The sequence below is a fragment of the Streptopelia decaocto genome (genome assembly GCF_964273445.1).
Source record: "Streptopelia decaocto genome assembly, chromosome: 11".
In the NCBI taxonomy this organism is placed as follows: domain Eukaryota; kingdom Metazoa; phylum Chordata; class Aves; order Columbiformes; family Columbidae; genus Streptopelia; species Streptopelia decaocto.
The window spans coordinates 10,868,502-10,889,515 of NC_138666.1; the positions used below are offsets into that span (position 1 = coordinate 10,868,502).

At 48.9% G+C, this 21,014-nt stretch overlaps 1 protein-coding gene across 2 annotated transcripts in view; it reads left to right on the top strand.

Moving 5' to 3' along the window:
- Nucleotides 1-21,014, top strand: part of GNAO1 (G protein subunit alpha o1) — a gene marked incomplete at its 5' end in the record, with an annotated part of 144,778 nt that overhangs the window by 120,942 nt on the left and 2,822 nt on the right. Inside the window, 2 exons of one of the 2 annotated variants that reach the window (XM_082063176.1) lie at nucleotides 5,144-5,297; nucleotides 9,562-16,567. In XM_082063176.1, the coding sequence (XP_081919302.1) occupies nucleotides 5,144-5,297; nucleotides 9,562-9,749 (342 nt within the window). In that variant the 3' untranslated portion in view covers nucleotides 9,750-16,567. Of the gene's footprint in view, nucleotides 1-5,143; nucleotides 5,298-9,561; nucleotides 16,568-19,316; nucleotides 19,471-21,014 lie in introns of those variants that run through there. The other variant, XM_082063177.1, reaches the window with a different exon arrangement.

Consider the following 21,014-nt stretch of genomic DNA (forward strand, 5'->3'; position numbering starts at 1 on the left):
TTTCAAATGAGACTGAGCAAAGAACTGGTTGAACAAGACTGGGTGAAGCACCCCCTGAGCTGTCCCTGCCCTTAAAAGTAAAGTGCAGTTTTATGTTCATTAAGTTTTTGGGGGGTGTATTGCGCTCTTTGTTTTAAAAGACTGAAGACCCGTCCTCCTACAGCAGCTAAAAGGGCTGTTGCTTGCAAACATCACTCCCTGAGACCAGGTAGTCTTCTATAAGCAATATATTTTCTCTCCAACTCCCTGCCACAAAGAGCAACATGGCGGGAGTGAAGGAAAGTAAATACTTCTCTATGTCTGGATCAGAAAAAAGGTAAATAAAATTAAGAAGACTTTCTGCATCTGCGATTTCTAGGCCCATACACCCGTAAAGACCATGCTTTGCATAGAAATCCTCAATGCTGTTGAGTCCACCCTCTGCCATTGCCCCCAATACCTTCTTACACCACTTTTGATGGATCTAAACTGCTTCCCTGTGTGTCCGGCTCCCAGGGGAGGTGAGCAAACCTCCAGGGAAATTCAAGCAGCGCCTTTGCCAGTCTCACTGCTGCCAGCCACAGCCCACAGCTAGAGCTGAGGCAAAATTACACCCTCAGCCCAGCCCATCCAACCCACAAGACACCGTCTCCAAGGTATTACACCTGCCTCTGCATCTGCCTTTAGCGAGGAGCTGCAGGGCTCTCTGCCGTGTTTGTGCACAGTGGGAACATCCTGCCTTAACTAACTGAGCAACTCCATGGATTATGTTTTTGCATAACGAGGCTATTTTGTCTCATTTGTGACTTATCTTTATGTTTTGTAAGCTGATGTTACAGGAGGAAAAGCCTCAGATCTGTAATCTGGGAGGAGAGAGGGACAGCAGTCATGTTAATTGGTAAAATGGAGAAGATGATTAACAAAGGTAGATTTTTATTGTTCCTTCTAAATGGATTCCTGATGGAATTGTTAAAAAGGCAGCAATGTCATGGGACCTGTGGTGGGAACTGAGACTATCCTCTTTGGTTTTTAGCTCGCCAATTCAAAGGAGTCATGGCAAGAGAGGGAAACATTGATGCTGCACATTGCTGCCTCTGAAACTAAGATATTTAGGTCATCCATATCTAGCCAAGACATGCAAGTATTGTTCGTGTCCCCATTGTGGACATGGGATGGGTTGAAGGTGCTGTGGTGGTGACCCTTGGTGTGCATTAGTGTTGGCCTGTTGGTTCCTATTTCACTGCATGACCTGGTTAGCGTGCTCTCTCTGCTGTCATTGGGCAAGGAAAATTGAATTGCAGGGCTCAGAAATTGCCTTAGGAGTGATAAAGCAAGTGGAAGTGGCTCAGGCATCGTAGGAAATGTAAGCAAGAGGGGGAATATGGAGATTCTGTGCCTAGGATAACCATCAGCGTCCTTATAGTTTGCATGACAGTTAGCACTTATTCACCAAGGAAAAAGAAAAAAAAGATTGAATCAGCTGTGTATTGCAGAAATAACCAAGTCTCCTCCCATGCTCTGGTGGAAGAAAGATGGGTTTTATGAGCATGTTTCTGCCTGAGCAGAGTCTTGAGCGCAGCGTCCTTCATCCCTTACGCTCAGCAGAAAGCTGCTTGCCCTTCACAACAGCAATGGGAAGAGGGTTGTGCAATGGCATCTGAACTCAGCTATAAGCGATTCTGTCTCTTGTCCTGTGCAGGAAAAGTTAACTGGACTTCAGATTTGTATGGGTGAGTGGTTTTTGCCTTGTAACCTGGCTGATGGGGCTGCTTTCCTTACTAAGGAATAAATATTTGCAGGCGTGGGGATCCAAACTACGGATTTTGAAATAGGAAGTGACATTAGAAGCCAATGTTTTGAGAGCCCTTCCCTCAGTGATACACCCAACATAAAGTACGACAAAGCAGCACAATGAGTCCAAAAGCAGGTGAAGTGGTTTCTATCACTTTGTGTAGAAGTATGAGCAGTGTAATCTTTAGTGCCTCCTAGCAGAGCAGGCACGTCTGCCCCATCACAGCAGTGCGGGTGCTCCTGAGAGGGGCCCTGGGGAAGCTTTAAGGGACTAAAAGGGTCTTTCCCTGTGGATTCACTGGTAGAAGGGGGATTATTTGAGGGCTTTAACTTCTGACTCCTCCTTTAGCAGCAGCCTGGCCTTTTACATGTGGTACCTAGAGACAGCGTCCCCATCCTCACGCCTCAGCCAGGGCCTGCCTGAGCTGTTGGAGGGCTCCTGCAGACATCTAGTGAACAAATAATGGTTGGGAAGGGGAAGGAAAGGGAAGCAGTGGGGCATTCCTGGTGTTAGCCAGCACCAGCACAGCTTGCATCCATGCATGGGCTCCCAGGAGCCCTGCTGGGATGCGACAGCATTTCCCCCGTGGTACCCAGGTTTGGCACCAGGAGCATCCATACCTGCTCACCCGAACATTGCTCCTCACCTCTGCTGCACACAGAAAGCGGTTCTTGCTTCTGAGTCATGTCGTCTTGTCTTTAGTGACGGAGAAGGAAAAGGTGGATTTTGAAATCAGAACTTTTCCCTCGTAAATAAGGAAGAGCGGGCAGAGGGGGAAAAATCAACATGTAGAGACCAGAAAGCCAGGTCAGGCAGCCTGAGGGAGCTTCAAAACTTGTTTCTGGAGTCTGAAAGGAATGAAGGTGTTTTATTGTAACTCTCATTTTCTACAAGGATGTGTCATTTTGTGCTATGTATATGTTGTGGTTACGGCTGGACGCTAAGAGTCACTGTTTCTTGGGAAAACACTCTCATTTCCTGACAGGTATTAATTAACGCAAATTAATCAAACCACATAAGCGAAGCAGAAGGATTTCTGTAGGATCCTTACGTAGTCTTGCTGCTGTAGGAAAGTCAGCTTCACCTAGCCACAAAGCCCAGCTTGGGAGAAGTCCTCAGCTTCTATTTCCTAACCAAAACCCATCTCACTCATCGCGGTTGCTGTGCCAGGAGGTGCAGTCGCACACGGCTGCTCCCCGCAGCGTGGCTTGGGCTGGCACGGGCAGCCTGGTAAGCCAGGGAGCCCCAGGCCAATGGCTAATGCAGATGAGGGAATGGTTTAACCTACCAGCAGCGTACATGTGTTTCTCTCTGCTTTTATTTTAAATTGGCAAGGGTGATAAAAATGTCATAAAACATGCTATATGAGGGACTCTGCTTAAAAAATGGTTAATTATATTTGCTTTCTGTTCCCCTGACCGCCCTCCGCTTTCTTCTCTCCTCCCAAAGGCTTTGGGTAGCCAAGGATCTTCTGTACAAAACCTTTGCAGGTTTCTACATGGTTGCAATTTTGACACCATAAATAGCAAAGAGAAGCTTTGCTCTGGGGCTCCCACACCAGCCAGCCCAAAACGGGTTAGCAAAAAGCAGCACATAGACGTGGGATGGTCCAGATAAGCAACGTTTTGCAAGTGAAACCCAATAAGTAAATGCATTTTTACATCTGTACATGATCACTTCTTACAGTGCACGGTGGGGAGATGCTCGGTCATTTCCAGTTTGGTAGCAACACGTGTGGTATATGGTACAGCAAATTGTGTGCATCCTCTTTCATTCTGGGTCAGATTGGATGATTCCTTCATCTACAGAGCCACTTTTATCTAAATAAAACATTCAGCAGCAGCTAAAGTATATCAATGAAAAGGAAAGTGTTAATCAATAAAGTGCTGGGCTCAATTATGCTGCCAGCACAGGCACGAAATGGAGCGGGAGAGGCGTGAAAGCCCCCGGCACTCTCCTGCACCACACCGAATTTCTAAATCCGGGAGCGAGGGGGGAAAAATGCTGCACCTGCCCCCAAAAAGCCCTCCGGCAACGAGCCCGCGCAGCCCTGTTCTCTCTAGCGTCTCTCCTGCGGTCGCTGTCACCAGTCTCGTATGCGGCCTGGCGGGATTGGGGAGTGCTGTCCCAAGGAGATGCCGCTGGGAAAAGCCGAGGAGCCGGTCTGGTCTGTGCTGGGCTTTGCCTTTGCTGCTTCGTCCTCGCCGCGCCTGCTCCGCGCTGCTCCCGGCTCAGAGGTGGCCACGCGACACATCGCCAGCCTCGGCACCTTCGCAGCCTTTCCTCGGCCGTCTGACCTTATCTAGCCAAACAAAGGCCAAAAAATGAGCATTTGAGAGACCAACCAAATTTGGCAGGTATGAAGCTTCTCTTGAACGGAGAAAAAAAAAAAATGAGAGTTGAAAGCAGCAGGGAACATGACACTTGGTTGACTTTGCCGTGAGCTCTTTCCACCACCATAAAACCATGTGGCAGACCTCGCCACTCTCTAGCTGGTCTGTTTTTTTCACTTCTCTTATCTCTTTCCTTTCCTGTGTCGTTTTTTTGCATGACCTATAACCAAAGCGCTGACTTCTCGCTGTGTGTGCGTTTGAACGTATGGCTCTTCTGCTGGCGAGTAGTAATGTTCTAGAGGCATGAGCTAACATCAGTCGTAGCTGCCTGACTCCTAGTCTGGTTGTTCTTAGATGCCCTTTGTTATATTTCTCCTTTTTATACTATTTCCTCTTCCTTTTTCACTTTTTTCCTCTCTGCCAGACACTTTGTGTTGAGCCATCTTCCAAGAAAACTAAAATTTAAAATTAAAATCCCAACACCAGACAACACTACTAAACAAAATAACAAAACATGGCAAAGGTCACGGCAAGGTCATTTCCAAAATTATGTCACCTTGATATCTGCTTCCAACTCTAGATTAATTCAAGGATCTACCAGTCCTTGGTTAATGTATCCAACCAATTGTGTGCTACACACACTCGAGAAAGTAAAAAAAAAAAGAAATGAAAACGTTTTAGAAAATCTGCATGAGCTACACCGACACCTAAATCTGATCAAGGGGCAAAAGTAACTCCCCATCCATGCATGGTGCATGATGATTTCTGTGAGCTGGGATCCTGTAAATTACATGCTATGCAAAAATCAAAACAGCTCTGTAAAGTTAAATGCCCTTAAGTTACTAACTGTATGTCAGATGTTATAGGGATTGCATCTGTGTACGTATACGTTCAGCTGTATGTATACATAAATTTATTATGTATATGGTAGCTTTTTTTTTGCTTTCCTCCTTAATTTAGTTGTTTTAGATTTCCCTACATGTTGAACATCCCCGAGTCGCTGTCTTTGGCTTGATGTGATCTCTCCTTTCTGTTGCAGAACCGCATGCACGAATCACTGAAGCTTTTTGACAGCATCTGCAACAACAAATGGTTCACAGAAACATCTATCATCCTCTTTCTAAACAAGAAGGACATATTTGAGGAGAAAATTAAGAAATCTCCACTGACTATCTGCTTTCCTGAGTACACAGGTAATGAGAGAGCTGGCTGTACAGGAATGTGTAGCGAAGGGATCATGGAGCGTTTCCCATCTAGGCTGATGCTGTGGTGATTCACAGGCCATGAGGCTAAAGATGTGTAGCTACAGCTCCCATTCGCTTCCCTGCAAGTTTTATTTCAATAAATGCCCTAGGATCACCGCTACCATGTTCAGTGGTCCATGTAAAGTGTGAGGATGTCTTAAACCCAAGTTCTTTGCCAGCAAAGGGCCAGTAGTGCTGGGCAGGGCATTTGGTCTCTGCCCCACGGCTGGTTTCGATGCCAAGACCCACAGTGAGGCTGGCAGAACTCTCCCTAAACCCACATGTGGGTTCCCAGCATTGCTCAGGGACACGAACCCTCTTGCAGGTCTCTCAAAAAGATGCAGTGAGCTTAACCATAACAAATGGGTAACCGGTGTCCAGGAGACCAACACACAGGGCTTGTTAGGCTGTCCTGAGCTGAGTCCAGCTTTGCTGTTTCACAACCCATCACCTTCCCTCTGAGTCCTGGCTGACTATGATGAGGATCCCTCAGCAGTTCCTGGCCACCACCCGCTGCGAGACCCCAAGGGGCTGCAGGACCAGCCCACCAGCTGCAGACAGCAGGTCCCACCACTTGGCTCCTTCAGCTCAAGCTGCACATTTTTATCACATTACTTTAGGAGGTCCCCAGTTTCGCTCTCAGGCTCGCTGACGTCAACCATCTGGACATGAAAACACTTCCAGCTAAATGCAGATAGAAAACAAGGCGCTTCGTTTTCTCGTCCACTGGCCACCCACATCTCTTATCCCATGGTGCAGGCAGGGAAAAGCCGTGGCGAGCCATGCCCCGAGTTTGGCTAGGGAGGAGGAGACCTTCCTGATCCTTGGAGATCCTAGAAGACTCTGCAACAGGGCAGCGTGCGAGAAGCCGAGAAGCCCTCACTGCTGCTGGCTGCTGGCATCTGACCTGCTCATGATGAGAATACATCACCCGTGCAAAGGCTGCAGCTGCACCCCGCCGCTTCCCACTGCATCTCGCCAGCTTCCACAAACCCTCATTACCATTCCAAGACGGCTTAAAAATAAACTTTTATTGTCATGAATTATTTAAGCTCACCGGAGACATCCAGATGAATCAAGCCAACAGACAGAGAAGCAGATCTCTTTGTCAGGAAACACAGTTGTGAACTGGGAGTACCAAGAGTGTCACATTTCTGGGCAGGCCAACAAATTATTAACCAGAGCTTCCTATCTCTGAGCACTTGATTTTTCACTGTGAACAGGCAAAAGCGATCCATCATTGCTGCTTTGGGCTGAATGGTCTGTGACTATGGAGCTCGACAACTCCATCTGAATTCAGAAGAGCCTCTGCAGGCTTCCTCTCTGGGGACGGTTTGGATGTTTGTCACTAGCAACACGTTTCAGCCTCAGCTGCTTGGTCCAGACAGAACCAACATATTCCTGACATGTTTGTCTAAAAAGATCTAATAATGGAAATTTCACAGTCTCTACAGTCGAAAGCTCACAATAATGCCAACCCCAAATTTTTCTGGTTGCAAATTAGATTGCTGCTTGCCATCTTTTGGATGTCTTGTAGAGCAGATCCTCACAATCCTCTTTACAGCAGTGCTGCTATGTACAGGAAGATTTTTATCCTGCAGTCTTTCTTTTTCCCTTTTCTCCGTGAAGGAAATCTGCACCTTTCACTCCTTCCTGATTACATTTTGTGGACCTGGCTTTGTGGATCTTCACTGAAGTCTCCCAGTATCCCACTCTGAAATAATATCTTTACATGTCCCTGATGGCAGAGAGACTAGAACAAGAAGGGATCTCGGTTTACATATAACTTTTCCATCTCAAGCTACCCCAGCCCAAGGGAGGAGTTCAGGGGGAGTCAGACCCTCGTACACCCTCTCAGCTGACTATGCAGAGGAAAACAAATACAGCTTGTTTCTGGAGCACCTCAGCCCCAGGAGAACCAAACCATTCCTCTTCAAATCTCAGAGAACTCCAAAGATGCTCTGAATTCCTTCCAGGTGCTGTTCTGGAAGCTGGGAATTATCACAATGCCGGGTACCCTCCGCAGGCCTCATTTCTCTCGTGCCATCGGAGAGGGCTGGAAATCTGAAGGCTGAAAGTCTTTCCACTGATCCAACAGGTATCTGAAACAGAACTGAAGAATATTGCACCCCAAGGCGTTCAGCAGTTCTGTTAAAAGTTGGAAGGTAGCTCATACTAACATCAAGCCAGACTTTAGACCCAAGCGAACACTTAAGCTTGCTCACCCATGCCTTGCTGGCCACAGCTGGGTGGATGAAGCCCTTGTTGCCTTGTGAAAAAAGCAGCATTATTAGAAAGCTGCCCTGGAGTTAAAAAGAGTTATTTGATGAAAACCTATAAATCAAACAAGCAGACTTTCAACGTCACAAGTCGGTTCCACAGAATGCTTTTAATAAAATTAAGTTCCTGATGTCCATTAGTTCTGCTGACAGGGAATTATTAGAAGACTGCATCCACAAATTTGCTTGCTATATGCTGGAGCACTGACTGTTTCCATCCCCTTAATTCACTCATGCTTTTAACTAATCCACAATACTTAGTGAAACAGCAGCAGAATCCAGGGCATGTTTTAAACCAAGCTGGCACTACTGATTCCCTGCTTTCCCAGGTGGAATCCAGCATCTAAATCCTCATGCCTTTGAACAACCAGCTTCCCTTTCATAAAGGACCCACCTGGTGGTGTGCAGCATGTGAATCTCTTCCCAAACTCTTTACACAGGTTTTCATGCAAGAACCTGCTTCCAGCAAACATTTTGCTTGTCTTACTTCAAGCATATTCTTAGGTCTCACGGTCTTCATGAGCTCTTGTCTTCAACTAGTGATGCATGTGTAGAATCATAGAATGATTTTGATTGGAAAAGACCCTCAAGATCATTGAGTCCAAGCATTAACCCAACACTGGCACCAACCCATGTCCCTAAGAACCTCATCTACATGCCTTTTAAACCCCTCCAGGGATGGTGACTCTACCACTTCCCTGGGCAGCCTGTTCCAATGTCTGACAACCATGTCCATGAAGAATTTTTCCTAATATCCAATCTAAACCTCCCTTTGCATGACTTGAGGCCATTTCTTCTCATTGTATCACTTGTTACTTGGGAGAAGAGGCCAACCCCCCTCACTACAACCTCCTTTCAGGTAGCTGTAGAGAGCAAGTATGTATACGTGAGTGCAAGCGATTTCCCAGATCAGCTGCCTTCAACCACAGCATATCTCAAGCCCAAGTAAGCTTCTCTTTGGCAGATAACAACATTTCCCATAAGTGAAGCATCATAAAGGGATTCAAGAGCACTAGTAGTGTGACCAAGGTAGAGGCCACCGGGGCTCGGGGGTGCTGTGGGGTGCACTCCAGGCCAGCCAGAGAAACTGAGCCAAACTGGGCTTATCCAGGCTAAGCAAGTGCCAGCATGGAGCTCTGTGTGTGAGCACTGTCCAGGCTGGCCAGACCAGAAAGGATCTGCTCGTTTGTGTGGTGCTCTCAAGCTTTTTTAGCACAAAACCTGATGGCTGATCAGGTTTGGCACAGACATGTCTATACATCAAACCAAGAAACTCCTTGTGGTGTGATTTTAGCCACAGCTCTAACAGAGGGTACTGGCATCCGAGTTCCTCAAAAGGAGGGACATTTTGTGTTACCTTTTTGTGGGTTTTTTTTTTAAAGAACCCCACTTTGCCCTGTATTAGAGGCTGGATCTTTTCATGTCCTTTTCTCTTAGTGATTCAGGAAAAGAAGGGCACAGTTACCAATACTGCCTTCAATCCATGGACATTTTTGCTCCTCTTTTCCATCAAAAGCTGAAACTTTAATAAAAAAAACTAAAAATGGGAAAAAGCTAGGCCTTTGCACCAGGTCAAACACTTCCCGCATTCCTGGCAGGTCCTTTCTCTTTTTTGTCAGCATTATTTCTTCTGGCTTCCCCATCATAGCCTGTTTAACACTTGGTTCCCTCACCCATTTCATCTCTATACACTATAAAGAGCAACTCAGAATAAAAATACAGCTGAGCTGACAATCAGAGAACATCTCCTCCTTGCCGCAACCCTGGCTGGTCATAGTGCCTGTCCCTGAGATGGAGATGGGGCAACTGGGTTGCAGCAGCCTCATATGAACTTGCCATGAGCCCTACAAAGGGGCTCTTGCAGGCACCCAATGGATTTAGGGTTACGGGATCACTTTGACCCACTCTTTTTCCTTTTGTCTCGACTCTCACAGGCCCCAGCTCTTTCACAGAGGCGGTGGCTTACATCCAGGCTCAGTACGAGAGCAAGAACAAGTCCCCCAACAAGGAGATCTACACGCACATCACCTGCGCCACCGACACCAACAACATTCAATTCGTCTTCGACGCCGTCACGGATGTCATCATCGCCAACAACTTACGGGGATGCGGACTCTACTAACGCACTCTCCTCCCCTCCTCGCACCCGCCTGGGAGCATCATCCAGTCCCACGGACAGGTCCTCTCTCTTTCTTTTTTTTCCTCCTCAGAAGATGACGAGGAAGAAATAAATCCCTCCTCCTGTCCCAGAAAACTTTGCAGCGAGTTCTGCTTTCCCCAGGCCTGTTTTATTTTATTTTAGTTTATTTTTGGTTCATTCCCTTGCTGCCTCGTTCTACTCCTCCGTTCCAATTCACAGCACTGTAGGGGGAGCTACCACATTGCCCACAAAGTGCTTTTCAGCTGTCAAAAGACAAAAATACATCAGTTTTTTTTAAAAAAAAGGAAAAAGAAAAAACTCAAAGCCTTAAAAAGGTCAGCAACAGTGTAGTTTGGAACCAAAACTTTTCTTGTCCTTGAAATTAAGGGATGTTTTTAATTCTCCTGGCTATTTATCCTCTTTTCGTAAACACTATTCATTTGGGAAGTGCTAGGTAGAACATGATCATTTTGAGGGTACCTTACGGTTCCAGTTTCTACCCCAGAGCCAGAGGGGTTGGTGTTGAATGCAACCACCACAGCTTGAATTTGTTTATTCTCCTTTTTTCCAGACAGCTATTTGAACAAGTAAATCAGCCAGATTCAGTTCTGCTGGTGTCTGAGTGAGAGGGACACTGTAAAAAAACATACTAAGCCTTATCTAAAAGCATTCATTACCAGTAACAGTTTTACCTCAAGTTTTTAAAAATTGATGTTAAAATATGTCTAGTGGTTTCAGTAACCTGTATGTGAGGCGCTTTGCTGGGCTTGGATCCCTGGAGCGTAAGCAGCACGGATGTCCTGGGGACAGCGTGCTGGTGAGGACCCTGCACGTGGTGACATCCCAAGGAGGACACCAGCTGGGGGACCCCAGGACGTTTCCCAAAGCACCTCCCAGCCTCATGATTTCAGCACAAGCAATGCTCCTCTGCAAATATGTGGCATCTCTTTCCAGACTTTGACCCTAAAATACTTGGGGGTGCACCAAAAATACTTAGCCCTGGCTTCTTGTGGGCAGGGTTTGACCTTCAAGTACCTAAAATACAGAGAGGTGTTTTGGGAAACCTCAGGTGCCTGGGTGACTGCAGGGTGTGCAGAGCCTCGCGGCTCTTTATCACACCTCAGGCATGTAAATACCCTGGAGAAGCCCAATCGCAGGAGCAGGGAGCTTGCCCATGTCATCTCCTCCCTGGGCATCCAGGAGAGACAGCTCCAGGTTTGGTGTCTGCAGTCAGGGCATCTTTACCAATATCTAAGGCAAGAGGGATGGTTCATACTGGACATGTCATGGCAAGGGAAGGGTCAGGAAGCTGATTTGAGCTGCTTGATGGAATAGGAAGGAAAAGTGCAGAGAAGAGAGAGAAAGGAGGAAGGAAGGCAGGGGAAGAGGTGTGGAAAGGGCAAGGGGAGCACCCAGCACAGTGAAACAGGGAGGAGGACAGACATGGGGAGGACAAACATGGCTGGGCTGGGGTACGTGTGGCCAAGACTTGCTGTTGGGTGAAGGCAGAGGGGAGTGTAAGATTTGGGGTGTCACCTCTGGGCAGGTGGAGGGACCCTTAGAAACCCACCCCAAAAGCTTGTTTGATGGCTGGGTGACATGGCCACCTCTGAGGTCCCACGGCATGGCACCTGAGGGCACAGAGGCTACACTGGTCCCTGCCTCTTCTCTGCCTCTCCAAAATGTCCATGATCCTGGAAATCGTGAGGCTCTCCAGGCTGGCCACAAGCCCAGCTGTCCTCTCCTGGGAGCCCAGGCTAGGGGTGGCTTTCAGGTCTCAGGAGGTCTGAGTTTTCTCCAGTGCCATGTCTGAAAGGGACGACACCTCCCTTCTCACTGTGCCCACCTAGGATCGTGTGAGAGCAGCCTGGAGCCCAAGGCAAGAGGGGGCACGGGGTGGAGAGGTCTGTTGGGAAAGGTTTGCTGGGGTCAGATTGGGACAGAAGTTTTAGAAGGGAGATGAGGCAGGTTGAGGCAGCTGGAAGGAAGGGAAGGGCAGCTGTGAGGTGAAGGGAAGTCCCCAGAGGAGGCTGTTTTGCTGGGACAATGTGGGACAACCATGACAAAACCCAGCCAGGGATGCGAGTGGGAGCACCGCGGGGCAAACAGGGGAGGCCTGTGGAGGAGAATAAAGTGGCTTTTGCCCATCTAACCAGCTCCCAGCCCAGCTTGGGTGGCAGCTGGGTCAGCAACCCCCTAGATAGCGATAAATAATAGAACTGGATTTAATATTGGACCCTGAAGCTCCACTGCTGCTCTGCAGGATGCTCACAGTAATGACACGGGGGCTCTGCCTTCCCTGTTCTGACCCATCTTTGTCTTCTACATCTCAGCCTTAAAATACCTCTGGCAACATCAGCTCCCACAAAGAGCTGGCCAGCCAGCAAAGCCAGGAGCCCCTCTCTGCTCCTTAAGGCACATCCCACCCCTAAGTCTTGTTTTCCCAGGTCTCAGCCCTTCTCCCAGCTCCATTTAATGCCAACACACCCTGCTGTACAACCGTAAACCAAAGGAACACTGACCACAAGGCCTGTGTGTTTAATTGTATTTGGTTTAGCTCAGGATTTTCAGAGCCAGTGGGAAAGGTTTTCAAATAAAGGATTTTCAGTGGGAAGCACCTGCCCAGTCCTCTGGTTCCTTGGAAGGGACCAGCCACATGCCCCAACCCTGAAGAGATTTAAGTGCATGTTGAGCTCTAGTCCCTGGATTAAAACCAAGGGAATGACAGTAAAATGCCACCAACCTGTTTGTTTTTGCAGGAAGAGAAGTTTGGTGCACAAATAGGCAATGAGAAAAAGAAATATGCAGGAATCAGGGCCACCCCTGCCAAACTTCCCCTCCACTCCAAGCTGAGCTTTCTGCTTGCATCCCCTCTGCTGATCTCAGAGGTCATTTTACTCCAAATTCAGTCCCTTGCTTTGCTTTTCAAGCAATGCTCAGTGGCAACAGGACAGTGTTTCTGCTACAGAAGGGGCAGGGAATTAACTAGAGGGATGCAGAGGAGCAGGGATGCTCCTGGAGCTCATCCCATGCAGGTGACCAAGTCCCATCAGTAACACCCACTATCCAAATGTGTGCTGAGTGTCAGAATAAGGGCTAAAAAGCTGAGTGTTGGTTACATTTGGCACATGAAGCATACGTAACAACCAGACCCAAAGTGAAGCACCAGAGCTGCGTGTAGTGGTGAGTTCATGACTTGGGCTAGCAGTGAGGCAGGTCTTTAGGAAGATGTTCTAGAAGGATTTGATCAGCAGCACTAGAGGTTTGGAGGTTTTCTGTTCCCACCCCTTGCTCTAGGTGACATTTTATCCAAGCAAACAAGTAACAGAAGCTGTTCCCAGTGAAGGCAGCACCAAGCCAAGGCTACAGGAGTTCCCAGCGTAAAGCACACAGGAAAATTCTGGTGAAGACAATTTAAATTAACTCCAAACTCTACCAAATGCATCCGAGTCACCAGTGTCAGGTTGGTGCAGTTGTGCCATCCACCACACTAGATTCAGGAGGCAACCCATGCCCAGCTGTGAGATCCAAACCCTCCTGCCCCAGCCATTCCGAAGCTCTTGCTGGTTCCCTGGCACGGTGATGATGATCCACGGCTGGTGGTCCACGGGGAGAAAAGGGAGAAAAAGAGGGGGAAATGTTGACAGGCGGCGCCTTTTCTTTCATTTTCTTTGGCATATTGTATGTCTAAAGCTTCATTTCAGCTGCTGCTGCTGACATTCCCTCCCTCACACGGGTGTCGTGAGGATTCACTGACAAAGGCTGAACACAGCGTTTGGAAGATGAAATGCTTCCAGTATTAAACACTATTATTTCTCCCGCTTGATGGCCTTGTATAGATTTTTGTCTCCAGAATGCCTGCCAAAGCATTACTCACTGCTGGCTTTCTGCATCCTCCCAAGCCTTTTCTGACAGATGTGCCTTCTGCAGGCAATCTTTTGCCCCGCGCTTTTTCCAAACTCCAGCAATCCCTACACCAGTTACCTAGAAGGATCTTGAAATGCATCCCCTGCTTTCAAAAGCCCTCCTCTGAATAGTCCCTTGTGCTTTGCAGTCACAACACTCCAAATCCAGACCCTCAGAGGCCCCGAGTTGTGTTGAATTTGCCGTCACCCCGTAGTAGGGATGTTGCAACTGGTAGAGATGCAATAGAAATCATACCGGGCCATGGGGGACATGTTTTAAAAGCGCAGTGATTCACAAAACTGAAACACATACACCCTGCTGCCCTTCAAACCTAACATGAGAACTGGCAAAAGATGCGCTTTTTGGGGTGCGGGAGCTTTTTAATGATTCAGGTTACTTGTCCAGCAGCAGCATCCAAGGGGCGTTATATTGAAAGCAGCATTAGCAACTCGCAATGAGCTTCAGGCAGCAGCAAAAATAAAGAAGGGAGCCCTCCTGTTTGCTCCATCGACAACGAGAGGGTCAAAGGTGCAGAGCTGTGAGACAAAGAAAAATGCAAATAGCTCCTTTCTTTAAACAGCAATGTCAATGAAATAGAGAAACCTGTAGAAGGAAAACCTTGAAATGACTCTGTAGATGAGGCTGCAGAGCACTGTGCTCCTTGGGAGGATACAGGAGCTGGGCTTGTTAGGAGAGTGAGCAATAAACACACACGAGGAAAGCACACATTAAAATATTAGTACAGCCACCTACTTCAAAGGCCAGTTTTGTCTTTAGCAAATAGAGTTCACACTCTTGTTTTAACAGGCGGCCACAGGAGCCCAGGTGAGCAGCAGGGTAGCGGGACCATCTGTCCCCTCCGTCTGCCAGCCCCGGGCTGTCCCTGCTGCCCTGCCCTCCTGACAAGCCCAAGCCAGGTCTAGCGAGGGGTCTGTCAGGCTCCCACCGCCCTCCCAGAAATTCTTCCTCCTAAATCTCTCTCAGGAGTGTTGTACAAGAATTAGCTTCTTGCCTTCAGCCAGCTTTCCTGGCCAGTCTGTCCCTCCACAGGGCGGAGAGCATCCTCAGGAAGAGGCTGCCGTGCCTCCTCAGTAAATGTGATTTTGTTTTACAGGACACTAGGTGTATTAATGAGAGCAGTCAATACTGTACTGTAATGTAACTGGTGGGTTTAATCTGTTGTGGCATGAGCCAAATGCTTGCCTGCAAGGGAACAGACTTTGTTCTCAAGCCAAGAATGCCATCTCCAGGAGGTCAGGGTGGGACACCAATATGTCCTTTTGCCAAAACATCCCCATGAACCCCGTTGCTGCTGTGTAAAGCATCAGGCAGCCCTCACTGTGCTGTTCCACAAGGCACCGGGTTCAGTTGGGGGTGCCAGACATCCCTCCATGGATTGCGCAGCTGATGCTGTAAAAGGGACCAACCCTGCACTGTCGCCTGTGCGATGTGCCCGAGCATTTTGTGGCCAAAAACTCTCCAGCTGTAGCCAGGGAGACATTTGTTGTTGAGTTCCTGGGATCAAGGCTGACCATTTGTCAAGTCGATTAGAGAAGCTTAGTACTAGTGTGTTTGTGTCTTTGTCGTGGGCCAGGTTTGTCTTTACAACTAAAAACTCCACAACCATTTCCAAGGAGACTAGAACATTCATTAATGATCTGATGCTGGATGCGTCACGGTCAGTAGGGAAGGTGCTACTGAGCATCATCCCCAACCACCCAAACCCCTCACACACCGGCATCCCTGACACACACCCCAGAAAGCAGAGACGTCTGGGTGGCACTAAGGAGCGGGTCGCGGTCCTGCCTCCATCTCCTGGAGGAACCAGCAGACAGAAACACTCTCCCAAAGCGCCCAGAGACTTGAGTGTATGTTGTAATTTCTGAGCTTCTGTAATGACATGAGATAACTGGTGCTGACAGATATAGGTACGTGACCTATATGAGATGTTACATGGAGAATGTGGCTATAGAAAGGGGCTTCTTACAGGACTGCTTGGGTCTGAACCAGCTGCCTGCGAGAGCTTTATTTGTGCTGCCCAGGCTGGCGAGCAAACAAGAGCAAGTACTGCTCTGAAACGCTGAGGTGTTAATAAGAGGGGGAGAACCAAAGCCTGACAGCCAGCACCCCACAGGGGAAGGAAAGGGCAGGGAGCCAGGTTGGAGACAAGGCAGAAAAACCCATTTCCATCTCCCGAGAGAGCAGCTCAGCCCTCCCAGGCACTGTGAGCAGCAGGGATGGGAGCAGAGACACGGGGAGGAGGTGGAGGGCTAGGAGCCGGACTGACGCTCGCTGTCCCAGCCCCTCTCCCACCCAGCGCCTTGGAGATTAGTCTTGAGACCAAATCCTGACTGTCCTGTAGTGCAGGCAAGTGGCTCTGGGTCTAACTCCCCTGCTCCAGGTGGGTAGAGGAGATCATAGCGGGTAACAACAGGATTTGCAGCATTGCTGGAATCTCACCAGTTTTTCCAGTGCAGGAACAACCCAGCAGCACCAGACGAGCAAATAGGGTTGTTTAAAGACCGGATGTTGCTCCATTAAATAGCCCAGCCCCTAATTTAACATCCTCACCCCTTTCCCCCCCACCTCCCTTACCTCCTTTCAGCTCAACAAGGGAACGGTGACCATCACCCGCCTCTGGGCTTCCCACTCCCACCACAGCTCTTCCCCACGGATTGCCAGAGGCCGCCACGAATTTCTTTTTGCTGATTTCCCGCTGCATCATTTTCTCCTGCATGTTCAATGGCCCAAACTGTATTAACTGTAATTTTGTACGAAGAGTGACTGTCCACTGGTTTAATAGAGCATTAGTTATTGTAATAATTTATTGGCTGTTGGTAATGTATTTATTAGTTACAAAATGTTAATAAAGTGCCAGCTCTTTTCTAGTGTGAGAGGGTTTTTATTGTGTCTCCCTTGAGCGTGTCCGGCTGCTCAAGCCCGTTATTTACCCCACGTCTGCTCTGTGCATACACGTATGACATGTGCCTGTGGTGTCAGTCGTCTCCCACAGCCTTATTCGCCTGGAAATAAGAAATTTGGAAAGGATGTAACCAAAAGGTATTTAATTGTATGTAAGTATTTGATGGGGATTTTTTTTCCTTTGTTTTCCTGGCCACCCTCTTGCTCCTCCAAATGAGCAAGATTTGCAGTTCTTTTTCCGCCATCTCTTCACACGATCCTTGCAATCAGAGGCAAAAAGAGCCATTTCTGGGTCGATTCAATAAATGGTGCTTTTCCCCCCTATGCAGTTACACAGTACTTGGAGCACCTTTCTCTTCCTTTGAAATAACATTTGTGCCAGTTCTTTTATGTTTAAACCAAAGATCTTCCATTATTTGGGGCATGAAATAAACGCAAAGAACTTGAAGAAGCCAAGAGAAAATTTTCCATAAACCTCAGCAAAGGAAAAGAAACTGTTATGTTTATCAACTTCACCAATTTCCAGTGATGCGACTTCAGCTGGACCCATCCTTGGGCACGTATCCCCAAACGTCCCACCCTGCGGATCAGACAGAATTAGGGGCCAGCTCCGCGAAAAACTAACAGCTCTGAGGTAAAGGACTTTTCTTTGTATACTTGTATTGGAGATTTTTTTAAAAATTCCTTGAGAATTCCATCCCGCCCAGGGCCCAAAAGCCTCCAGGGCTATTCTCCCTGCGCTGAGGATGCTGAGTCCCACGGACACATGCTTTGTTTCAGCTGCTCCTCCTCCCCACCACCATCGCACCTTTATATAAACATACATATATGGGACAACAAGGAAAAAGCCCACCCAGACACTTTCCATGAAAATCTTAAGACCCAGCATTTTTGCAACAGCCGCAAGTCAAGAAGAACCACATCCTTTTGTGGCAGTTTCTGTTTTCCCTGTGAATGAGGCTTTTTTTTTTAATTCTAAAAGAAGGATCAGATGAGGACCTGAAGCTTTGGAAAGCAGTTGCTTGGCATCCCTCGCTACTCTTTGTCAAGGAACCAGCAGTGTAATCTCAGAGCCTTTCAAGATGAAATCAGACATCTGCTAAATTTTGCATGCAAAGCTACAGCTGAAGTGTAGCTAATAAAATGACTCACTAATAAAACATTCATGGAAAACTCCAAAATGTGTAATTGGGTCATCATTTCATTAGGAAACACGTGTGTTATCGCAAATCTTTGGCAAGACCAAAGCCTTCCCTTGCTGCGCCGCCAAAAAAATAAAGGGGCTGGGGGCGATGTTGCTGCAGGAGGGGGTCTCTGCTGCTCCCGGTGTCACCCAAGGCTTTTCTAAAGAGCTGGGTGTCCCTGTGTGACCAGCCCCGCCAGCACCTGGGGCTCAGCCCCAGGAGGGGGTTACAGATTGGGCAACAGCAGGACTAGCAGCTTTGGACTTTCCCAAGCCCTGGTTTGGAACCAGAAGCTTTGCAAGCGCAAGCAGTCAGCAAGGTGGGTATTGGCAGTTTGGGCACAGAGCGCCTGAAAGTTCTCCCAAAGTCATTAGTGGAGCAGCATGGAACAGCTTTCTGTTTATTCTAAGAGCAAGTTAATGATGGAGAAGATGTTTTGAGCCCTCCTCAAGAGCCAGATCTGTCCTGTCCAGTAGCACCTTCCCACTAACAGCAAGTGCATGTGCCTGCCCGCATGGACACCTTGTGGCTGCTTGAGTGACACCTGAAAATATGCAGTGGTGCCCTGTGACAGCTGCTTCGGCACAGGACAACCCCACCTCCTCCTCCTCCTCTTCTCCTGTCCTCCTGTCTGCTCTCTGCTCCTTTCTGGTAACAGCTTCTGCAGCACAGGGGGGAAATGGCTTATATGGCTTTGGTCCACATGTGAAAGGAGAATTACTGGGTTTTTTTTAAGTTACAGCTTTGTGAGATTTGCCTCTATTTATGCTCCTACTAAACACTTCTGTGCTGAACATCTCTCTGGAGCAGCCTGCAAGCCCAGGGTGCTCGGAGAGCTGTGAGGTGGCCAGCAGAGGCACCTGCAGTGGGTTCCTCACCCACAACCCAGCCACCACCATGGTATTTTCAAAGACTGGCTGAATATTTTCGCAGGGGCAGAAGGGCACAGCCAGGACAGGACCTGCCTCAGCCTCTGGGCAACCCCTCAGCACCGGTCACACCACACCATGGCACTGCTCAGCACATGTCCCCCTCCAGGCAGGTCCATGGGACCACGCCAGATGGCCAAAACTCCCTCCATCCCAGTCCCCGTGCCCAGCACATCTCAGCTGGTGGCCAGTGCTGCCTGTCCATCCTTTATTTAGGCTCTGCAAGTGATGCTTTGGGGTGACCAGCCCCTGAGGGGATGCAGGTGAGACCAGAAGGCTGCAGCCCCCTTTCCCACTCCTCAGTTTGTGCAGGTGACAAGAAGGTGAGGGGGTTTTTCTGCTGTTCCTTGGAGCTTCAGGCGTCAGCCCTGCTGGATCAGCGGCAGAGGCTCTGCAGGGAGATCAGCTGCATCCTCCAGCCTGGGCCGAGAGCAGCATCCTGTCTCCTCCTCTTGTATAACCACTCGCATTTACCGGTGTCTTGTTTTAGAGATTGTTTTTTTCTTTCTAACCATTTCAATTCAGAAAAGTGTTCTCCTCTTCTCTAACTCTTTCTTTCTCTTTGCCTTTCTCTCTCCCTTCTCCTCCCTCTGTGTTCCCTGTTGCAGAACCGCATGCACGAATCTCTCATGCTCTTCGACTCCATCTGTAACAACAAATTCTTCATCGATACCTCCATCATTCTCTTCCTCAACAAGAAAGACCTATTTGCCGAGAAGATCAAGAAATCACCTCTGACCATCTGTTTCCCTGAGTACACAGGTAGGTGCCAGGGCTGACACGGCACAGCCCAACATGACGCCCACCACTGCACCGCCGGGGCTGGGGGCTGCATCTCGCTGCAGAGCTGGGCAGGGGGACGGAGGGAACAGGGCATCTTTATGGGGGGGCAAAAGCACTGCCCACCTTGGAGAGCTGTGGTGCAGCTCCAGCACCCTGCTCCTGGGGAGGGGTCACGTCCTGCGCGCGGTCGGTTCTTACGGCAAAGCTGCACAACCAGCCAGTGGGACAGAGAGATGGTCAAGATGATGATGATGGTCAAGATGATGATGATGGTCAAGATGATGATGATGGTCAAGATGAGTTACGACAAATGGAGATGAGCTTTAACGAGTCTGGCCCCAGGCAGCTGTGGAAAGGAGAAGCCTCGGTGGAAGCCAACTGCCCACGTTTGCTTAGAAGCTCCTGCTAGAAGAACCAAGACATATGGTCCTCTGAGCTGCATCCCCTGTTTGTGTCCTCCCAGGAGTGCCTTCGCACAGGGTGCAGCTGGGGATGGAAAGACCCCCTTTACAGCAGAAATCTGTGAAACCACAAGATCATATGTTTTTAACTGAAACCAACGTTGCTTGGCAGAAAGAACAAAACCCAAGAAAATGGAGCAAGAATAGATGTCCCTTCTGAATTCTCTCAGGGAAATAAAAAAAATAAATCAGTTCAGATTCAGAGGCTCCAGCGTCTCCTACAGACACCTGAACACCTCTGAACAATCCCATCCAGCACACACCCACCCTGGACTCCAGACCCTGGGGACAAGTGGGTCCCCCAGCAAGACTGGGCCCATCCTCCCACAGCACCTGTGCTCCAGCATTTCCACCAGAGGTTCTCAGGTTTCTCCAGCACAACAGCAGCAGTACTTTCATCCCAGCCACCTGGGGAACATGCCAAACTACCCCACATGGAGCTGTACAGCACATCCCAGCCACCCCAGGGAGGCTGGGGGGGGGACACAGCCCAGTGTCACTGAGCCACCTGCCGCATCAGGAAGGAAGAAACCAGCAAACTGGAAAAGGAAAATAAATCTCCAGATAACAGCAGCTCTTCCAAAGGCGATTTTAGGGGCGTAATTCAGGCTTTGCAGCTTCCCCAAGGGGCTGGGCGCAGCCACTCTCACTGCCATAAGCAGCTTAATGCAATAATGCACATTTTTCAGCTCAAACATCTGGCCCCTCTCCAGTCTGCATTGCCAAAGTGAACCCCCCCACCCTGCTCAGCTGAGCGAACACAACAGCAGCGCATCCCTGAGCAGCTCCTGTTCCCCCAGCCCAGGCTCACAGACCCCGCTAAGGGGACCCACCCAGCACCCATGGGTGACATTGCAATGGCTACCAACCCTCCCCCTGCCTGACCAACCGGGGGGCCACCAGGCCCCCCGGCCTTTCTCCCCCCCACTGTGGGTCGCGCCATGGGGAACTCACCGGGGATGCTGGGACGAGGATCTGAGCATCCAACAACCCCTAGCACAGCCCAGCAGGGCGCAGCTGGGGGCTGCTTCCCCCTCCCTGGGTGATAAAGGAGAGAGGGTG